Source organism: Diaphorina citri, unplaced genomic scaffold (genome assembly GCF_000475195.1).
Source record: "Diaphorina citri unplaced genomic scaffold, Diaci psyllid genome assembly version 1.1 scaffold1340, whole genome shotgun sequence".
Classification (NCBI taxonomy): domain Eukaryota; kingdom Metazoa; phylum Arthropoda; class Insecta; order Hemiptera; family Psyllidae; genus Diaphorina; species Diaphorina citri.
Window position 1 is genome coordinate 62950 of NW_007378768.1, and position 23235 is coordinate 86184.

Sequence of the window (23235 nt, forward strand, 5' to 3'; positions counted from 1 at the left end):
CTTAGCTACTGAAGAACTTGCATATTTTTCATTCCATAGGTAATATTCACAACTCATACATTCATATGTATTCTGTATATCTAATTCCAGTCTACTCAATCGTTTAGGTAGTGTTTATCTATTAGGTGTTCATTTATTTAATTTTTTCATTGGACCTAATTTTCCCAGAAGGTTCGGTACTTCGTTTGTCAGAGGGAGATCCATATTTATTGAATGATTGTAATATCTACGTAATAAATTAATAATACCTACATAATATATCTAAAGTATTTCGATCTAATTCAAGTTCAGGCTGTTCAGGTGTAAATTTGATTTTTCCCCCTTTTTCTTCTTCTTCTTCTTCTTCTTCTTCGTCTTCTGCTTCTTCTTCTTCTTCTTCTTCTTTTACTACCCCTTTTCGCCTTCTTTTTGGGGTTCCCCTTACTCCTTCTTTTTATGACCTTGAAATTCCGGGAGATTCCCCAATGGATGACTCGACACCGGAAGATTTCCCGGCCGTTACTTTTCCGCTGGGAACGGTAGGGGCGGTGGCATTTCCCGTCCTCATAACGGTCTATGTGTTTGTGATACTGTCTGCCGTTTGTGACCAGTACTTTGTGCCTTGCGTTCAGACGTTCTGTAAAAGTAAGTCAACTTTTTAGGATAATGAAACCCTAATCTTCTTACAGAACTGGCCAAATATTTTGGCGAATTTAAAGATTGACAGAATGTATAAGGAATTGAGGATAGAAGATTTGAATAGGTACTTCCGACAAAGAGTTAGCTTTTGGCGCATAAGGAAGGACATGGCAAGTAGGTGCTTTTATTTAAAGCTTCGTTTTTGGAGAAAGATAATCTGGATAAGAACGAGAAAAAGAGAGAAAATAATGAGAAAGAGATAAAAGAGGAAGAGAAAAGCGAATGAAATTTTGTACATACCTAAATATTTATCCATATTTTTGTTTGATTTGACGTGTTATGGATAAATCAATATTTACATTAAAAAAACCACTTTTGTGATCTCAATATATTATGCTATCTTTATTCTTACATTTTTTTGTTGTAAAATTAATTTTTCCAATGGTAGGTACCTAAATGTTCTAAATAAATAGGTTTTCATACGTTTCTTCAAGTTCAAATAGCAACCTATTTGACCCTAAACTTTAGCTCAAAAAATTTCCCTACCTAAAATTCTCCCTAAAAAAGACACCCTAGGTATTTACCTACGTATTTAGAACATTTATGTACCGACCTAATAGGTACAATATAATAAAGAAATACTCTGTTATGTACTGTATAAAGATATATAAATAAAAAATAAAGTACATTAAATTTATACTTCATAATAAATCACATGATTTTCTTCTTTCTTTCTCCCTTTCTTTTGAAAGTTTTAGCTGTGGACCGAGCTACCCAGCTTTGATTCTAGAGATCCCTGAAAATAACTGACGAAATTGAAACTCCAAAGAGGAATCTGCCAGTCTAGTTAGCTTGGTTGGTAGCGCGTTTGCTTTATTAGCGCTAGGCCGCGGGTTCGATTGCCGCCCAGTGCGGATTTTATCCTGAACGGATAATGTTCGTTCTCGGAACGACTGGCTTTCTTCTATCTTGTCTTCCTTCTTTTACCACCTGAAAATGGCGAAAGGAACGTACTCGTGTCGCCGACTTTAGAATAAAACCCTCGTACCGTCACTAAGAAGATAGTTTGTGTGACTGTGGATCTATTCAAGACGAGGTCCATCTTCTCCTCTGCCAGTCTGCCCAAACGTAGGTGCGACCTGCAATGAACAAGACCTGCTGCTAGCAAAAGTAAAGTAAGACCGTCACTAAAGACCTTAGCAGTTGTGACGTTAGTTATTCAGTCAACCGCAGGGGATTATCTACTGTTATCTTAGTGTATCCAAGGCACCTACATATCTAGTGGTATTTGTTATCACAACGCATGATGTTGACTTAGTTTCAAGCACCTGGTGTTGTAGGTCCTCCATACTTGTGATAGTAGCAATTAGATACGGGATTACGGGGTGCTCCGAGTCACCTATGTGATGCACCTAGTCACCTCTGGCCTAACTCCAAACTCAAAAAAACCCACTCCGAGGCTTAGGTGTAGGGGCGAACAGCCCTAAAGGATGGGTTAAGCTTCTACGAATCTAGTCACCTCTGTGCTGCACCAAGACACCTCTGTGGTACACCTAGTCACCTCTGTAGTGCACCTAGTCACCTCTGTGGTGCACCTAGTCACCTCCGTGGTACACTGAGTTACCTGTGTGGTGCACCTAGTCACCTCTGTGGTACACTGAGTTACCTGTGTGGTGCACCTAGTCACCTCTGTGGTACACTGAGTTACCTCTGTAGTGCACCTAGTCACCTCTGTGGTACACTGAGTTACCTGTGTCGTGCACCTAGTCACCTCCGTGGTACACTGAGTTACCTGTGTGGTGCACCTAGTCACCTCTGTGGTGCACCGAGTTACCTCTGTGGTACACTGAGTTCCCTGTGCGGTGCACCTAGTCACCTCTGTGGTGCACCGAGTTACCTCTACTCTCCAAGTCTCTGCTAGTTAATGTGCTGATACTGATACATATTAGCATAATATGACCTTTCAAGATATTGTCCATGAGAATCACAAATCACCATATTCAGTCAACCGCAGGGGATTATCTACTGTTATCTTAGTGTATCCAAAGCACCTACATATCTAGTGGTATTTGTTATCACAACGCATGATGTTGACTTAATTTCAAGCACCTGGTGTTGTAGGTCCTCCATACTTGTAATAGTAGCAATTAGATACGGGGTGCTCCGAGTCACCTATGTGATGCACCTAGTCACCTAAGGCTTAACTCCAAACTCAAAAAGCCCACTCCGAAGCTTAGGTGTCGGGGCGAACAGCCCTAAAGGATGGGTTAAGCTTCTACGAATCTAGTCACCCCTGTGCTGCACCAAGACACCTCTGTGGTACACTGAGTTACCTGTGTGGTGCACCTAGTCACCTCTGTGGTGCACCGAGTTACCTCTGTGGTGCACTGAGTTACCTGTGTGCTGCACCAAGACACCTCTGTGGTACACTTAGTCACCTCTGTGGTGCACCTAGTCACCTCTGTGGTGCACCTAGTCACCTCTGTGGTACACTGAGTTACCTGTGTGGTGCACCTAGTCACCTCTGTGGTGCACCGAGTTACCTCTGTGGTGCACTGAGTTACCTGTGTGGTGCACCTAGTCACCTCTGTGGTGCACCGAGTTACCTCTACTCTCTAAGTCTCTGCTAGTTAATGTGCTGATACTGATACATATTAGCATAATATGACCTTTCAAGATATTGTCCATGAGAATCACAAATCACCGAAGTGTTTTCGCCAATTTTCAATAAGCTTTGGACGGAGAAAGAAAGAAAAATTATGTCACCAGCATACTTGAATATTCTTAAGTACATTTACCCAGTAGCTGGCATCCAGTATTGGCAAAACAGTATTTATCAAAACAAGACATTTGTAAAGTCTGGAAACATCCACTAAACTCTTTAAACGGAGCTATATTTCTCTCTCCAGTGATGAAGTACAACTCGAAAATCGTCGAGGTATCCGAAGATTACTTAAGGAGACGAGTAGTACACCTTGGCAATCGTGCCCTCACCACTGGACCAACCGTGACCCATTATTAAATAAAATAATTAAATTACCTCCTTCGAATAAATGGCTTCCCGTTTTTTTCAGATGATTCAACTCGGAGACGTTCCACTGACCCGGGACTCCATTTTCTATATGGCTGCCGTCACCGTTCTAGCATTTGTCATTCAAGACGGCAGAGTGATGTGGTATGAGTCCCTCTTCATGCTGGCTCTCTACTCCTTGTATATTGTTGGTAAGTAAAAGAGTAGAACTAGTGAGGAATTTCGACAAAAACTGGAAGATAAAAATAAAATGAAAAAAAAAAAAGATGAGTGTTTCACCCTTGCGGTCAAGACGGTCGTTCGGTAATCAGGAGGACATGGGTTCCATTCCGGCCGAGGTATGGCATTTTGTCCTCGACATTGAGAATTCTACTGCCCTCCCATTATGTCACTCATTTGACTCATTTCCCTTTATGTTCTTCTCTATCAGGCCCTTTTTGGGTGGATCGAGGCCCCCCTCCCTAGAGATTTATTTTCTCCTTTACGGTGGGCCAGCCTCATTCCCTAACTCTATATTTCTCTCTCCAGTGATGAAGTACAACTCGAAAATCGTCGAGGTATCCGAAGATTACTTAAGGAGACGAGTAGTACACCTTGGTGACGAAGAAATCGGAATCCTGTCACCTCTTATCGGACAAAAAAGTAAGTTAATCTTCTTCTTCTTCTTCTTCTTCTTCTTCTTCTTCTTCTTCTTCTTCTTCTTCTTCTTCTTCTTCTTCTATAAGGTACCTACCAATCTAGTGTCTATATAGGTATGTACCTACTATGTAGATTTGTAGAAGTAGCAGCTATATAGGTAAGTAGTAAGTAGGTACTTAGGTAGGTATCTCATTTTTACTTTCTTCTTTTTTTCAGATTGGTGTTGTGTGTCTCGTAATGTACGCAATCTTCATTGGACTCTTCATTTATACAGAGGTTACATTTTGAACATTGAACAAAAAGTTTTGAGGTCGAGGCACGACCTTTTTTAAAAATTTTGTCATTCCAGAAGAACAATAAAAAACAATAGAAAATAAAAAAAAAATCTCGTACCTACCTATGTATGTACGCTACGTGTAGGTAGTAGGTACGAGAAAAATAAAAATCCCATCGTGCAAGTCGGAAAAAAATCCCACACTCAAAAAATCTCTCGTAAGTTATTTCCCAATCCAAACGCAAAAATCTGAAGAATTTACACTGTTGCCGGATCTGCTTATCAGTCACTGGAGGATTTTTCTGGAGGAAGTTCGGAAGCCCATTATTGTCTTGTGTTCCCCATTTTATTTTGAGATTTATGAGCGAGATATCTAGTCTAGCTTGTCGTTATTTGTTCATTTTAATTTTAATAAAAAATCTGGCTAAATACTTGTTTTAAATGCATTTTTTTTATTTTGTTTTACAAGACTGTATTTGCTTTGGATTGGAACAAATATAATGGATAGATAAACGGGTAGGTAATAGGTATTATTTATTTATTTTTTGTTTATAAGATTAAAGTTCCTATTGACAGCGGAATCTTTGCTGTATCTTTAGCAACGGGAATTCAGGCTGGTATACTCCCTATTTGAATCCCCCCAGCCAGACTAAACTGGTCTACTCCCTGTTTAACATCCCCCATCCAAGAAGAGTAGTAGGATTTTATTTCTGTTCTCGTTTCTCTTTTACATGCATTTTTTTATTTTGTTTTACAAGACTGTATTTGTTTTGGAACAAAAAATGGATAGATAAATGGGTAGGTAGATAATATTATTTATTTATTTTTTGTTTATAAGATTAAAGTTCCTATTGACAGCGTAATTAGTTTAGATTGTAGGGCGTCTGCCTATTAAAAGCGCTGAACCGCGGGTTCGATGCCCGCCTGGGGAGGAATTTATTCTCAACAGATAATGTACCCCTAGAATTTGCCTGCATCTTTCTCCTATCCTGTCTTCCTTCTCTCTTCGATTTAGGGACGATAAGACCTTAGCATATACAGATCCCTCTGTCAAACCCAGTGAACTCTACTATAGTCAAACCTCTGTCTTTTTTTTTTTTTTTTTTTTTTTTTTTTTAGAGTTCCTATTTGGTTGCTGTCAACGAAACCTCTTCCCATAAGCTGCACGGACTTAGCCCTCTGCATAGCTCTGGAGCCCGGGATTTGGTAGCCTCTAATATCCCGTATACTCCTGGCGACTCGAGATCCCCTGCCTGTCTGGCCTGTGGAATTCGGGAGGCTATTCAGGTGAGCTAAGTTCCTTTTCCAAGAACCACCGTTATATGTTTTTAGTCCTAATTTGGTACCACTAAGCACTGTACGGTTCTACTCAGGGATAAAATCGAGAGCACCCTGTTTTAGAAAGAAATTTCTCGTAGTGAAGACGAACAAAGAACGTCTAGTAGGATTTTCAAACCATTGCTGGGTTTATGTGCTATCAAACTTGTATCCAACAGTTAATGCCTTTGTCATCAACCCTTTACCGCCCAACCCCACAATCACTAACCCTTCACCGTCCTATTTTCAGATGCTCGACGAACGCACGCGCACCAGTGGCCCCGGCTCTTCCGTCATTGTCCTTATCGCACCCGGCACGCGCAACTACGCACCCGAAATCACCAAGGAAATCCTGCGCTCCGTGGATCTCAAGATTCGCATCGCCACAGTCACCTATCCCGGCATGTACCGTGAGCGCTCCCTCGATTGGATTGCGCAAAAGACGAACGGCGCTGCTTTCACTGTGACCGAAGCGCGCCAGAACATGGCGTCCAGTTACATTTCGACCTACTTCAAGCTGACCAATGTCTTGTATAGTATTACCGAGATGTACTACCAGGGGAGCCGCTCCGATCTGCCCATGGAGGTAAGTGAACCCCCTATGGTGATTATTAGGGCTGAATTTTATCTGGAAAAGTCTTTGCACAGACTGTCGATGAACTTTGCTTCAGGTCTTCTGGTCCGAGGCATTTGATATGCACTAGGCTACGAATCTCAAAATTTATAAAGACAAACAGAATTAGAATTGATGAATTTAAGACAAAATCTTTGCCGTTCCAAACTAATCCAACCATACCACTTCCTTCGTTTTCAGATTCACCGTCGCGAGCTGATCGATGATGGCACCTCCTCCACCACCGCGTCCGTCACCGGCAGCTTCGTTCTTGAGGAAGGTCTCGGGGAACCTGCCCGTTTCACCATCCTGACCCACGACATCGAAGACCCTCTCATTCGCGGCATCACCCTGACCTCTCCCTCGCAGAAAGTCTACTCTACCCGGTCTGACGCTATGCTCTCGCTACGCCTCATGTCCATCCCGGCGAATATCAATGAGACCGGTACTTGGACTTATACTATTGAAAGGTTCCAGGGCAGTCCGCAGCCGCATTACGTGCAAGTGATGGCGACTCCGTGGAGTAGCCGCGTGCCTGTGGTGCGTGCACGCGCGTGGACCAGTGCCAGCATCAACCCCCTGATTATCTACACTGAGGTAAGTTCTAGAGGTTAGTCTTTCGAAGTATGTTCAAAACTATTTTAATGTCCTTTCCAGGTCTTAGTTTTGCTAGGCGAGTTATTTCATGAAGCGACATTATTCAAATTCTTCGGTAATCGGTTCAGTTTTATTGTCATTGAATAACAAATGGTTGTAGAACCGCTCTTGGCGCTTGAGGTTGTAAGTCGATAAAAGTTGGTAGAGCGGTGAAAGGTTTCGAGAGGAGGGAAAACTTTTTTCGGACCTCTTCCAGATGTCCAAACTTCCAGAACACTTTCGCCAATCTTACACTATGGAACGGCTATGTATTTGGTCGAGGTTTTCAACAGTTGAAGAAGCAAAACACTTGATAAATGGGAACCGGGCATTTTTTCATTCCTTATTCTTCTCCTAATTTCATAAATTGGTCGGTACATTAACTGTTCTTGAATTTATAAACTTCTTACCTAGGTACTTCTTGTAAGTCAAAACGATGTTCCATACCACGAGGAAACGAACCCACAAATACCGTGTTAGCATCACGGCCTCTCTAAGGCCTCTAACTTCAGTGTGCGTAGTATGGAAGTATTGGAAGCACTCCCTACTACTTCTAGTAGTAAAGGTAAGGATTATAAGGAAGTGGAAGAAGATATACTCCTAATAGAGCATAAGGAAGCAGAAGATATACTCCTGATAGAGCATAATCTAGGAATCTAGGTAACACCAAGGAGCAAAGATGAAAAGAATATTTTTGGTTCAGTCACGACATTAGCAGCCAGGGTTATTGACTCGGTTATTTGAATTTGAATAGGTACTTCCGACAAAGAGAAGATTTGAATAGGTACTTCCGACAAAGAGTTAGCTTTTGGCGCATAAGGAAGGACATGGCAAGTAGGTGCTTTTATTTAAAGCTTTTTTGGAACACGACGCGTCGCGACGGCGAGATCAAGATCAATCCTATTCAACTTTAAATCCTCATCATCCAGCTCAATCCTATGAATGCACCCGTCCTCCCTACAATCCTCAATCTACCTACAAGTTTCTGTTTTGCTCCTTCGTGCTCTACCTTAATTACCCACGAATATGCTACCGCTCAATCCTTTCCAAAAATCTCAAAACCTAATGAAGTATCATGCTTGTGATTATACCTATATTATGTACGTACTTACCTTATGCATCAATCTCAATGAATGCGCCCAAGTTTATAATTATGTGCTATACCTATGTTGACTCGTTGCAACCAAGTATGCATTTTCATGTTATTCATCAACTGTACAGTCCAGTTGTTTCTACCCAAGCCCTAGTTACCTGTGGATACCTACATGCAGTATATTTTACGTCTGATCTACTTGGTTGGTCGAATCGTTGCGAATTAAAGCTTCATTATATCATTGCTTGGATAACTCTACAGCTAATTGCCATCCCAGCGCCCAGGAATCGTGTTACCATGCCAGTCAACAAGACATTATTCGGCGTCCTTCCCTTCATGTCATGGCACATTACCCAGAGGAAAGACATCATATCCCTCACCAGCAAAACAATGGCTTGAGTGTGATCAGTGGTAATGGAACCCTAGTCAGAGGTCGAACCCTCAGTCCCTACCAGTCCTGGACTGCCAGTCAACTCCTCCATGAACATGAGAGACGTGTCAGTCCCTATGGTCAAATAGGAGATGAATACCCCCACCATGATCAATACCCCCCTCCCGTCCCTCCCCTCCCTGCATTCAACCACCCTGACAGTATCTACGGCACACATCAACAGAGCACAGTACCGCCCCCTAGCCAGTATACCAACAACTATGCAAGGAATAACAGCGGCAATCTGATGCTGTTCAATCCAAGTCTACAAGGTTCCCTCAGTTCAGTCAGCAGCGGAGATAAGAAGAAGAGGAATGTGACCATGGTCTGAGAACGAACCAAGCTCTAGCCACCAGCAGTACGCCGCGCTGGCTTGAGTGGAAAACGTGATAAGTCTGATAGGTTTAAGTAATTCGTCCGCTTGTTATTGGATGGTGAAAAGCGGTGCTGATCTGCTTGGTATGGAATGATGAACAAAGTATAATGCTTTATTTAGACTGTCAGCTTAGGACCAAAAGTCCAAGTATGCTAACATTTTAAAAGAGCACCTCTATACCCTGTTCATCAGCTTGACTGATCGGCAAGACCATTAAGGTGTGTTTTATAGCCGCGATTGTGAATCTAGAATTGGTCGGAGGCATCAAGCCAAAGAATTGCAATGAAAAAAACATTTTGTTTCTCTTGAGAAAAGACTTGCGCAAGTTTTTTGAAAGTTTTTCGCCGCTAAGAGAACACACCTTGAGGTAACAGTTGTTGATTCTGATTTGCTCACTAGATGGAGTCTGATTCCTCGTTTGTATTTAAATCTGTTCATCCTCATCCTTATCCTATCACACCTATGTATTTCAGTCTTATGATATCTAGGTAACCCTTCAGTTTGGTTCAAACTTTCAACAGAACCTCTTGGTTGACAAGTTTCACACTGATTCTTTCGTCTTGCTCTTCTAGAAATTTTGCTATTAGAGTTCTCTTTTGCAATGCCTTGGCTTCTGAGTTTGTTTTGTTTCCAAAAACAAATTAAAGATGGGCCTAGAAGACAATACTAAAATTACTTCTTTCAAACCAAGACCTATCCCTATGCTTTTTAAAGTGTAGGAAGATCCACCGATATTTTTTACTAGTACTTCTATTAGTAAACCTAACCTAATCCTTTATCCTAATTTTTTCAATATATGCGTAGATTGGATTTTACAACACATGAATCATTTTAGAATACTCCTTAGCTCCTGAAGAACTTCCATATTTTTCAATCCATAGGTAATATTCACAACTCGTACATTCATATGTATTCTGTATATCTAATTCCAGTCTACTCAATTGTTTAGGTTTAGGTAAATTTTACTCTTCTTAGTGTTGTGCCATGTAACAATTCATTTCCTGTATCAAATTTTGTATTGTACATAGTTTTTGTTAGATTTTATTGTAAAAATGGAAAGCGTGTAAATAAAACAATTTTGTTTGAAAACGACTGCACGTTTAGGTAAATTTTATTACTCTTCTTAGTGTTGTGCCATGTAACAATTCATTTCCTGTATCGAATTTTGTATTGTACATAGTTTTTGTTAGATTTTATTGTAAAAATGGAAAGCGTGTAAATAAAACAATTTTGTTTGAAAACGACTGCAATCAATTTGGTGCGAAAAGTTCAAAAAGAATGGATAGAGATAGAGAGGATTAGAGTAGGTAGAGAGATTGAAAAATACTCATGTATACGTTTTTGGAGAAAGATAATCTGGATAAGAACGAGAAAAAGAGAGAAAATAATGAGAAAGAGATAAAAGAGGAAGAGAAAAGCGAATGAAATTTTGTACATAACTAAATATTTATCCATATTTTTGTTTGATTTGACGTGTTATGGATACATCAATATTTACATTAAAAAAACCACTTTTGTGATCTCAATATATTATGCTATCTTTATTCTTACATTTTTTTGTTGTAAAATTAATTTTTCCAATGGTACCTAAGTGTTCTGAATAAAAAAGTTTTCATACTTTTAGCCTTTGAAGTGCCTATTTACATAAATAAGTACTTCAAATTATAGGTACGTCGTACCTACATCATGGGTATGACGACGAATAGGTGCATAGGTAGGTCGGTAGTTTGTACAAGTACCAGTAGCAATCTATTTGAACCTATACTTTAGCTCAAAAACTCACCTTTCCCTGCCTAAAATCCTGCCTAAAAAAGACACCCTATTTACCTATGTATTCAGAACATTTATGTACCGACCTAATAGGTACAATATAAAAAAGAAATTCTCTGTTATGTACTGTATAAAGATATATAAATAAAAAATAAAGTACATTAAATTTATACTTCATAATAAATCACATGATTTTCTTCTTTGTTTAGGTAAATTTTACTCTTCTTAGTGTTGTGCCATGTAACAATTCATTTCCTGTATCAAATTTTGTATTGTACATAGTTTTTGTTAAAGTTCTCCGATAGAAAAACAATCAATGAAATTTATTGGGACCGCCCAAAGTTTGGGTTGCCAAAACGACACATAGTAGGTGATTTCGTTTATGACAGCTACACTTCTATCACGTCACGTGAGCTCACGTGTAGTAGGTACTTCCATTGAACATTGAAAACATTCTGACATATCAAACAACTTGCATGTTAGGTTTTATTTTTAACTGTGCAGTTCTCAATGTTTTATTCAATGCATAATTACTTGATACCTTTAAACGGGTGTGATGGTCTTTCAAAACAAAGAAGTGGTCCTCAACTTAGAAGACATTGTAGACAAGCTTCAATAATTTGCAAGGAGCAACTTTGCCCACTCCATAGATTAATTTACAATTCGCCAGCCTAGTAAGCTTGGAGGGTCTACCTTGTAAGCGCTGGGTTCGAATGACTGGCTGGGGCGGAATGGCTGGCTTTCGCTTATCCTTTTCTCTTCGCTTTCGGGACTAAAAGACCTTAACAGGTACAGTTCCCTTGATTCCGTTTTACCAGCTCCTCAAAAACCACCTGTCTCACGAGGCTGACAAGGGCCACCTTATTACCCACCGTGCTGAAGGCCTGAGCATGTTTCTAGACTTTTCTCAGTGTCTGTATTGTACTTATACACCATAACATATACATATCACGAAATGTAAGTTATAATAACAACGACTAGGTACCTACTTATAAAAATGATAATAAGTATCGTCCTATCTCTATAAATTTGGAGAGAGAAAAACCCTGCAATACTACGCAAGGTCCCACAAGGATGTTTTATGGGACCTCTGTTTTCTCGACACGTGAGCTTTTTGTCCCTACGGAAGTGTACAATTACTTGTTGAAGTGCAACCTATTATGATTATGACTTTATAACGATGGAAATATTAACTGCATAATCTATTGAAGTGTAACTACATTCTAACTTTATAACTAACGATCGAAATATTTCACTTTTTTCTACGTTCCTGACCTGAAAATTTGAGATTCACTTACCCAAGTGACTTTTCTACAAACTAGGGTGTCTTTTGTTTTTGTAGTGTTTCTGTGGTTGAAAGTGTTTTCCGCGGTTCTGTGATCTTACAATAAGTTAAATTCTTTAGTGTTTATCTATTAGGTGTTTATTTATTTAATTTTTTCATTGGACCTAATTTTCCCAGAAGGTTCGGTACTTCGTTTGTCAGAGGGAGATCCATATTTATTGAATGGTTGTAATATCTACGTAATAAATTAATATTACCTACATAATATATCTAAAGTACATAATTATTTCGATCTAATTCAAGTTCAGGCTGTTCAGGTGTAAATTGGTATTTTGATTTTTCCCCCTTTTTTTTCTTCTTCTTCTTTTAGTACCCCTTTTCGCCTTCTTTTTGAGGTTCCCCTTACTCCTTCTTTTTATGACCTTGAAATTCCGGGAAATTCCCCGATGGATGACTCGACACCGGAAGATTTCCCGGCCGTTACTTTTCCGCTGGGAACGGTAGGGGCGGTGACATTTCCCGTCCTGATAACGGATCATATCCCTCACCAGCAAAACAATGGCTTGAGTGTGATCAGTGGTAATGGAACCCTAGTCAGAGGTCGAACCCTCAGTCCCTACCAGTCCTGGACTGCCAGTCAACTCCTCCATGAACATGAGAGACGTGTCAGTCCCTATGGTCAAATAGGAGATGAATACCCCCACCATGATCAATACCCCCCTCCCGTCCCTCCCCTCCCTGCATTCAACCACCCTGACAGTATCTACGGCACACATCAACAGAGCACAGTACCGCCCCCTAGCCAGTATACCAACAACTATGCAAGGAATAACAGCGGCAATCTGATGCTGTTCAATCCAAGTCTACAAGGTTCCCTCAGTTCAGTCAGCAGCGGAGATAAGAAGAAGAGGAATGTGACCATGGTCTGAGAACGAACCAAGCTCTAGCCACCAGCAGTACGCCGCGCTGGCTTGAGTGGAAAACGTGATAAGTCTGATAGGTTTAAGTAATTCGTCCGCTTGTTATTGGATGGTGAAAAGCGGTGCTGATCTGCTTGGTATGGAATGATGAACAAAGTATAATGCTTTATTTAGACTGTCAGCTTAGGACCAAAAGTCCAAGTATGCTAACATTTTAAAAGAGCACCTCTATACCCTGTTCATCAGCTTGACTGATCGGCAAGACCATTAAGGTGTGTTTTATAGCCGCGATTGTGAATCTAGAATTGGTCGGAGGCATCAAGCCAAAGAATTGCAATGAAAAAAACATTTTGTTTCTCTTGAGAAAAGACTTGCGCAAGTTTTTTGAAAGTTTTTCGCCGCTAAGAGAACACACCTTGAGGTAACAGTTGTTGATTCTGATTTGCTCACTAGATGGAGTCTGATTCCTCGTTTGTATTTAAATCTGTTCATCCTCATCCTTATCCTATCACACCTATGTATTTCAGTCTTATGATATCTAGGTAACCCTTCAGTTTGGTTGACAAGTTTCACAGTGATTCTTTCGTCTTGCTCTTCTAGAAATTTGCTATTAGAGTTCTCTTTTGCAATGCCTTGGCTTCTGAGTTTGTTTTGTTTCCAAAAACAAATTAAAGATGGGCCTAGAAGACAAAGTTTCTATTTCGGTCTGGCGAAATCCAGTTTTGGTTCAAATCCTTCGTCCTACATGTAGCCGTTACTCTCCTCTTTTCCTCCCTCAGAACTATCACTGAGTGAAGATGTTGCCGCAGCTACCCTCATGGCCGCAGGTATCAACGCCCCAGAACTATTCACCAATCTGATTTCTACGTTCTACGCGGCCGGAGACGTAGGCACAGGCACTGTAGTGGGCTCAGGCGTTTTCAATGTTCTGGCGGTACCGTCGCTGTGTATCCTACTATCCGGAATGAAGGTAACTATCACGTCACGTCACGTGAGCTCATGGGGAGTCACGTAAGCTCATAGGAACAGGCACTGTAGTGGGGTCAGGCGTTTTCAATGTTCTGGCGGTCCCTTCACTGTGTATTCTACTATCCGGAATGAAGGTAACTATCACGTCACGTCACGTGAGCTCATAGGGAGTCACGTGAGCTCATAGGAACAGGCACTGTAGTGGGGTCAGGTGTTTTCAACGTTCTGGCGGTCCCTTCGTTGTGTATTCTACTGTCCGGAATGAAGGTAACTATCACGTCACGTCACGTGAGCTCATGGGGAGTCACGTGAGCTCATGGGGAGTCACGTGAGCTCATGGGGAGTCACGTAAGCTCATAGGGATGTGGGGTCAGGTGTTTTCAATGTTCTGGCGGTCCCTTCACTGTGTATTCTACTATCCGGAATGAAGGTAACTATCACGTCACGTGAGCTCATGGGGAGTCACGTGAGCTCATGGGGAGTCACGTAAGCTCATAGGAACAGGCACTGTAGTGGGGTCAGGCGTTTTCAACGTTCTGGCGGTCCCTTCGTTGTGTATTCTACTGTCCGAAATGAAGGTAACTATCACGTCACGTGAGCTCATGGGGATTCACGTGAGCTCATAAAGAATCACGTGAGCTCATGGGGAGTCACGTAAGCTTATAGGAACAGGCACTGTAGTGGGATCAGGCGTTTTCAACGTTCTGGCGGTCCCTTCGTTGTGTATTCTACTGTCCGGAATGAAGGTAACTATCACGTCACGTCACATGAGCTCATGGGGAGTCAGAAAGATGTGGCTCAGAGTTCTCCGATAGAGAAACAATCAATGAAATTTATTGGGACCGCCCAAAGTTTGGGTTGCCAAAACGACACATAGTAGGTGATTTTGTTTATGACAGCTACACTTCTATCACGTCACGTGAGCTCACATGACGTAATAGAAGTAGGTAATTTCATTGTACAATTGGACATTAAGTAGGTGATTTCGTTGATTAGAGTCACATTTCTATCACGTCACGTGAGCTCACGTGACGTAATAGAAGTAGGTAATTTCATTGTACAATTGGACATCAAGTAGGTGATTTCGTTGATTATAGTCACACTACCATCACGTCACGTGAGCTCACGTGTAGTAGGTACTTCCATTGAACATTGAAAAAATTCTGACATATCAAACAACTTGCATGTTAGGTTTTATTTTTAACTGTGCAGTTCTCAATGTTTTATTCAATGCATAATTACTTGATATAGTCAATTTCATTGACAAACCTACTTGACCTACTTCTTATCTTTGAAAGAATTTTCTTTGTCGTCCGTAGTCATTCAAGTTTTGATAATGAACAATGAAAATTATGAAATAATTGAAATATGAGATTGATACTGAGGTGACCATAGGACAATACTGAATGAGACCTTACATAAGATTCTAATTCTATTGTTATCTTCTTCTTCTTCTTCTTCTTCTTCTTCTTCTTCTTCTTCTTCTTCTTCTTCTTCTTCTTCTTCTTCTTCTTCTTTTCTTTCTTCTTCGACTGCCGTCGATCGATGAGTGAAATCGATCAATGGACGGCCGCTCAACTTTGTTGTGGACACAGCTGTTTTACTCTGCTAATGCCACCATTAAAAAAAGTAACTGCTTAAATTGTCTGAGTTGAGAGCCGCCAAAGCGTGAAAGGGACTGACCCGAGATCTAACTCAAAACCGAGCTTGACTGGTAAGGCTGACAGATAACACCGACCCGCAGAAGCTTTTTTTGTTTTTTTTTTTTTTTTTTTTTTTTTTTTTTTTTTTTTTTTTTTTTAAGAGGTTTGACAGAGGGAACTTTAACTGCTATGGTCTTATCGTCCCGAAATCGAGGAGAGAAGGAAGACAGGATAGGAGAAAGCCAGCCGTTTCCGAGAACGAACATTATCCCATCAGGATAAAATCCGCCCCGGGCGGGAATCGAACCCGCGGCCTAGCGCTTACAAGGCAGACGCACTACCAACTAAGCTAACTAGGCTGGCTAGAAGATGTGGTTGATGCTAGGTTTGTTAGGTTTACTATGTAGGTGTAGTTGGAGATATGGACCTTTGTAACGTTAGATATTTAGTAAAGGATCAGCCCATCTGTTGTAAATTATTAAATAAAATAATTAAATTACCTCCTTCCAATAAATGGCTTCCCGTTTTTCAGATGATTCAACTCGGAGACGTTCCACTGACCCGGGACTCCATTTTCTATATGGCTGCCGTCACCGTTCTGGCATTTGTCATTCAAGACGGCAGAGTGATGTGGTATGAGTCCCTCTTCATGCTGGCTCTCTACTCCTTGTATATTGTTGGTAAGTAGAACTAGCGAGGAACTTCGACAAAAACTGGAAGAAAAAAATAAAATAAAAAAAAGATGAGTGTTTCACCCTTGTGGTCAAGACGGTCGTTTGGTAATCAGGAGGGCATGGGTTCCATTCCGGCCGAGGTATGGCATTTTGTCCTCGACATTGAGAATTCTACTGCCCTCCCATTATGTCACTCATTTCCCATTTCTTTAAACGGGTGGTCTTTCAAAACAAAGAAGTGGTCCTCAACTAAGAAGACATTGTAGACAAGCTTCAATAATTTGCAAGGAGCAACTTTGCCCACTCCATGGATTAATTTACAATTCGCCAGCCTAGTAAGCTTGGAGGGTCTACCTTGTAAGCGCTGGGTTCGAATGACTGACTGGGGCGGAATGGCTGGCTTTCGCTTATCCTGTGTTCCTTCTCTCTTCGCTTTCGGGACTAAAAGACCTTAACAGGTACAGTTCCCTTGATTCCGTTTTACCAGCTCCTCAAAAACCACCTGTCTCACGAGGCTGACAAGGGCCACCTTATTACCCACCGTGCTGAAGCCCTGAGCATGTTTCTAGACTTTTCTCAGTGTCTGTATTGTATCTACTTATACACCATAGCATATACATATCACAAAATTTAAGTTATAATAATAACAACAACTAGGTACTTATAAAAATGATAATAAGTATCGTCCTATCTCTATATTATTGGAGAGGGAAAAACCCTGCAATAGTACGCAAGGTCCCACAAGGATCTTTTATGGGACCTCTGTTTTCTCGACACGTGAGCTTTTTGTCCCTACGGAAGTGTACAATTACCTGTTGAAGTGCAACCTATTATGATTATGACTTTATAACGATCGAAATATTAACTGCATATAATCTATTGAAGTGTAACTACATTCTAACTTTATAACTGACGATCGAAATATTTCAATTTTGCGTTCCTGACCAGAAAATTTGAGATTGTGACTTTTTTACCAACTAGGGCTTCTTTTGTTTTTGTAGTGTTTCTGTGGTTGAAAGTGTTTTCCGCGGTTCTGTGATCTTACAATAAGTTAAATTCTTTAGTGTTTATCTCCCATTATGTTCTTCTCTATCAGGCCCTTTTTGGGTGGATCGAGGCCCCCCTCCCTAGAGATTTATTTTCTCCTTTACGGTGGGCCAGCCTCCGAAAATTTTTCGCACACACAAAATCCTGGATACGGCTCTGTCCTCTATAAGCAGTAGCCTACTTCTGCGGTAAATGGACTTTTTAGTCCTATTCAAACTAAAGAAACTCGAGCTGTATTTCAGCACTATTATTATTCTGATAAAAGGAAACTGCGTACGGATAATTCTCTAACTCAGAGGTTCTCAACCGGTGGTACGCGTACCACTGGTGGTACGCGGATACATTTTAGGTGGTACGCACTACGCAGTCATACATTAATAATAACAATAAAAAATGTTGAATGGTGGGGTTTTAAGACTATAATTAATCAAAAAAATTGATAAGAAACTAAAAAAATCGTGATTTTATTATTGAACGAATCAAGAAACATCATTAAAAAAATGTCATAAGTGGGTCTCGATCGTTGTGATGTGTTGTGATGTGATTGTTGTGAATAATGTGAATATTAACGGGAATGATTTGAGATCTAACACTTTGTGTGGCAAGGAGGAAGGAGGCGAATCCTTGGCCGAGTGAGTGGATATCATATTAGGTTTCCACGCCGAAGGTCCAGGGTCCAATCCCCGACGGGGTCGAAGTTTCTTCGGCTCTATGCTTAGAGGGTACAGAGGGTACACTCGGCCTAGTAAGGACAGTGGCGGAATTATCAGTGTACTAAGAATAAGATTGATGTTAAATGGGAAATAGGTAATACTAATAAACTAATTATAAAGAAGGCACTCAGTAATACGTACTGTGGTACTCACAAAAGACGTAGGATCGAGTCTGCCCTAATCGCTCTCCTTCTTTTCAGGTAAAGGTCCCCAACCACATATCTTTGACAGCGGGGCTATGCCGAGGACAGAATTTTCCTCGGAGATTCCTTTTGATCAACCAACCAGTAAGTCAACCAGGACCGTATTTAAGGGGGGGCTGAATACAGCCCTGAAGTCAACCATCTTACTTACAAACTGATACTAACTATTATTTTATCTTTTCTTTGTTTGTTTATACATTATACTGCTAGTATAGGTCTGAAAAGTCCCTTTACTGGACTTTGAAGAGGTTTGATAGAGGGCACTGTAACAACAGAGGTCTTATTGTCCTGAAATTAAAGGGAGAAGGAGGACAGGGTAGGAGAAAGTAACCTTAACTCTTTAGGATAAAGATCACCCCGAGTGGGAAACGAACCCGTGACCTAGCACTTAAAAAGCAGACGCGCTACCCTCATCCATGCTAACAAGGCGGGCCGATTATTTACCTATTTCTTTAATTGAGGAGCTGGGTGCAAAAAGGGAAATATGGATTTTTTGCCCTTTTTGCGTAAAACGGTTTTTTTGAATAGAACGGGATGCGCTTTATCTTCCAGCGTTTGAACTGCAGTGATACCTTTTTTTTCGATGAGTTACAGCGTTTTTTGTAAACATACTTTTGAAGGATTTTGATGAAAAATTGAAAACTTTAAAGTTAAATAGGTATCTCAGTTTGATGATTTTCATTTATTGCCCTTTTTGCACCCAGCTCCTCAATAATTGCTTGTTACTTTACCTTTTTTTCTGCAGATGTAGGCTGGCACATGTAGCCCTTACTCTCCTCTTTTCCTCCCTCAGAACTATCACTGAGTGAAGATGTTGCCGCAGCTACGCTCATGGCCGCAGGTATCAACGCCCCAGAACTATTCACCAATCTGATATCCACATTCTACGCGGCCGGAGACGTAGGCACAGGGACTGTAGTGGGCTCAGGCGTTTTCAATGTTCTGGCGGTCCCTTCACTGTGTATTCTACTATCCGGAATGAAGGTAACTATCACGTCACGTGAGCTCATGGGGAGTCACGTGAGCTCATGGGGAGTCACGTGAGCTCATTAAGAGTCACGTGAGCTCATTAAGAGTCACGTGAGCTCATTAAGAGTCACGTGAGCTCATTAAGAGTCACGTGATCTCATGGGGAGTCACGTGAGCTCATGGGGAGTCACGTGAGCTCATTAAGAGTCACGTGAGCTCATGGGGAGTCACGTGAGCTCATGGGGAGTCACGTGAGCTCATTAAGAGTCACGTGAGCTTATGGGGAGTCACGTGAGCTCACTAAGAGTCACGTAAACTCACTAAGAGTCACGTGAGCTCATTAAGAGTCACGTGAGCTCATGGGGAGTCACGTGAGCTCATGGGGAGTCACGTAAGTTCATAGGAACAGGCACTGTAGTGGGGTCAGGCGTTACGTTCTGGCGGTCCCTTCGTTGTGTATTCTACTGTCCGGAATGAAGGTAACTATCACGTCACGTCACATGAGCTCATGGGGAGTCAGGTTCCTATTTCGGTCTGGCGAAATCCAGTTTTGGTTCAAATCCTTCGTTCTACATGTAGCCCTTTTTTTTTAAGGGGTTTGACAGAGGGAACTGTAACTGCTATGGTCTTATCGTCCCGAAATCGAAGAGAGAAGGAAGACAGGATAGCATCCTGACCTTTCCTGCCAAGCTGTTACTCAAAGTTACCATTCCGTCCTGTGAAACTCAGGGCAACATCCTTTTGGTCCTGACATTTGTCATGTGCGCTATTTGGATGGCTGTCCTCACCTATATTATCATCTGGATGATCACGATATTAGGTAACTATGTACCTACCTAATATTAACGATTACCATAATTAAATTATTATTGTTATGAAGTATTAGTAATTCTGTCATCAGTGGATGTGCTCAATGAACCAAAGCATAAATGTCTTTGAAAAAAAAAAAAAAAAAAAAATAGGACGCTTTGTGCTAATGAGTTTAAATCAATCATGTTTCTGTTGTTTGCGGTAAAGTAAGGATCGTCTTTTAAACTTTTGAGGGGAATTCTAAGTCAGGAATCGAACCCGAGATCTCCGGTGTGCAAGCCTATGTGATACCTATCTCACCCACCTCCTAGGTCCCTTCAGCTCCCAAGTTATCTTTTTTTTTCGTCAGGTGTGCAGCTAAACGTTCCTCACTCAGTAATGGGTATGACATTCATAGCAGCTGGACTAAGCATTCCCGAGACGGTGTCCAGTGTCATTGTAGCCAAGCAAGGTAGGTACCTAGGAACTTTATAACCCAAGGGTTGTAAAAAACGTACTAAGAACGTAGCGTTTCCCCCCCCTTTTGCACATTGCATATTCAAATAATTGTCCGGCGTTCATAAAATTTACACTTTCCAGCACGTTGAAAACTTATTTTCCATTAGTTCACTGAAGTTAAGCATCATTTCCTGTGGTTTACATCTGGATGATCGCGTGCTGCTGGGATTTTCCCGGCTGTGTGAAGTTGAGTTTCCTAACCTATACCTAGACCATTTTTACCACATTTCTGAATGTTAAGTCATGAAAAGCCGTAAAAACAGCACTAACTCCCAAAATGTGACTAAAATACTCTAACCATTATTATTCTCATCTCAACCCCATTTCCCCTCAGGTCTAGGGTCGATGGCATTGGGTAACACTCTCGGCTCTAGCATCTTCGGTATTCTGGTATGCATGGGGCTGCCATGGTTCCTAGATGCTGTTCTAATTCGGCCGTCGATCGATGTGAATCGATCAATGGACGGCCGCTCAACTTTGTGTGGACACAGTTTTACTCTGCTAATGCCACCATTAAAAAAGTAACTGCTTAAATTGTCTGAGTTGAGAGCCGCCAAAGCGTGAAAGGGACTGACCCGAGATCTAACTCAAAACCGAGCTGACTGGTAAAGGCTGACAGATAACACCGACCCCGCAGAAGCGGAAAATGGTGAAGGAAAAGAAGAAGATGTGTTTTTTTTTATTATTTTTAAAGAGGTTTGACAGAGGGAACTGTAACTGCTATGGTCTTATCGTCCCGAAATCGAAGAGAGAAGGAAGACAGGATATTCTAATTCGTGCTGATCACGCCACCCAGATCAGTTCAGCAGGTCTGGACCGTTCCCTGTTCCTATTGGTGCTGATTATACTCGTCATGTACCTGCTCTTCTGTGTTAATGATTTCAAACTGATTCAAGTTTTGATATGAACAATGAAAATTATGAAATAATTGAAATATGAGATTGATACTGGGGTGACCATAGGTCCATAGGACAATACTGAATGAGACCTTACATAAGATTCTAATTCTATTGTTTTCTTCTTCATCTTCTTCTTCTTCTTCTTCTTCTTCTTCTTCTTCTTCTTCTTCTTCTTCTTCTTCTTCTTCTTCTTCTTCGACGGCCGTCGATCGATGTGGACACAGTTTTACTCTGCTAATGCCACCATTGAAAAGTAACTGCTTAATTGTCTGAGTTGGGAGCCGCCAAAGCGTGAAAAGGACTGACCCGAGATCTAACTCAAAACCGAGCTGACTGGTAAAGGCTGACAGATAACACCGACCCCGCAGAAGCGGAAAATGGTGAAGAAAAAACTGGTTTTTAGGGGATTTTTTTCACATTTTCTCACACAAATGAGCTCTGATCTTGAAATATTTCAAACTGGACATCAAGGTAAATTTAACATTATAGGAGTACCTACGTAAGTCGTCCTCTCCTTTTAAATTAGGGTTAGAATTTCAAACTGAATATTGGATTGTATGGGTTCATTTCAAATGGGAGTCAGAAATAACGAAAACCCATGAAACTCCTGACGTTCGCGCGCCTCGATGCTTGATTCAGTAGTCCGCAAATGTCACCAACTTTAGATTTGGAATCTCCAGTGTTTTGCCACATGAATTGCTTTCTCGTTTGCAAGTCTAGGTCATCCGGAGTGCATGTTTGCTCTAGTCGATTGCAGATTCAGTAAGACCTAGCAGATATCCGAATTAAATAAATGTTCGCTAAGGAACAATAGGTACCTACCTATTTTTTTGGAATGACTGGAGTGTGATCTGGGGTGTGTTTCTGAAAGCATAGGTATAGGTAGGTACCTACTCTTTATAGGCAGGTAAGAAGGTGGCTAATAATTTTCCTCTTTCTTTGTTTCAGATTGGTGTTGTCTGTCTCGTCATGTACGCAATCTTCATTGGACTCTTCATTTATACAGAGTTTACGTTTTGAACATTGAACAAAAGTCTCGAGGTTGAGGAAAGACTTTTTATAAATTTATGGCATTCCAGAAGAACAAGAAAGAAAGTAAAAAAAAAATAGGTACCTACCTACCTAATACCTACCTAGAAAGTAAAAAACACGTAGGTAAGAAAAAAATAAAATCCCATCGTGCACAAGTTGGAATAAAATTTCCCAAACTCGAAAAAAATCCCTCGTGAGTCATTTCTCAATCAAAACGCAAACATCTGAAGAGTGTACACTGTTGCCGGATCTGCTTATCAATCACTGGAGGATTTTTCTGGAGGAAGTTCGGAACCCCATTGTCTTGTGTTGGGGTCGGGGCCCCATTCCCCATTGAAAGCCATTTCTGCCATTTATTTTTTATTTTGAGATTTATAAGCGAGGTATCTAGTCTAGCTTGTCGTTATTTTTTAATTTTAATAAAATATCTGGCTAAATACTTGTTTTACATCAGGCATGTCAAACTGGCGGCCCGCGGGCCGCATGCGGCCCGCCGGGTCAAATTGTGCGGCTCGCTGCGAGCCGCAAGGGTATAATATTAAATAATATTTCACAAGGAGACTTTTTTTTATTATTATTTTAATCTTTGAAACAATTTTTTTTTTTTCTTCTTCTTCTTCTTCTTCTTCTTCTTCTTCTTCTTCTTCTTCTTCTTGTAAACGTATCTATCTAATAAAATAATATCTACTTTACGGCCAAATCTCAACTTTATGGGGGCCAAGGTACAACGTTTTGAATGAGGAAATTCTGGTACGAAAGTATACCAGGGGGCCAAG

At 40.9% G+C, this 23235-nt stretch overlaps 1 protein-coding gene across 1 annotated transcript; it reads left to right on the forward strand.

The window, feature by feature from the left end:
- The first annotated feature begins 112 nt into the window (after positions 1–112).
- Positions 113–23018, forward strand: LOC113470015 (sodium/potassium/calcium exchanger 4-like). The gene is made up of 10 exons (XM_026828137.1): positions 113–624; positions 13782–13972; positions 16147–16294; positions 19045–19235; positions 19869–20040; positions 20380–20481; positions 20863–20952; positions 21296–21406; positions 21879–21898; positions 22376–23018. The coding sequence occupies exons 1-10, from the start codon at positions 465–467 to the stop codon at positions 22445–22447; spliced, it is 1257 nt and encodes a 418-aa protein (XP_026683938.1). The 5' UTR covers positions 113–464; the 3' UTR covers positions 22448–23018.
- Positions 23019–23235: the final 217 nt, after the last annotated feature.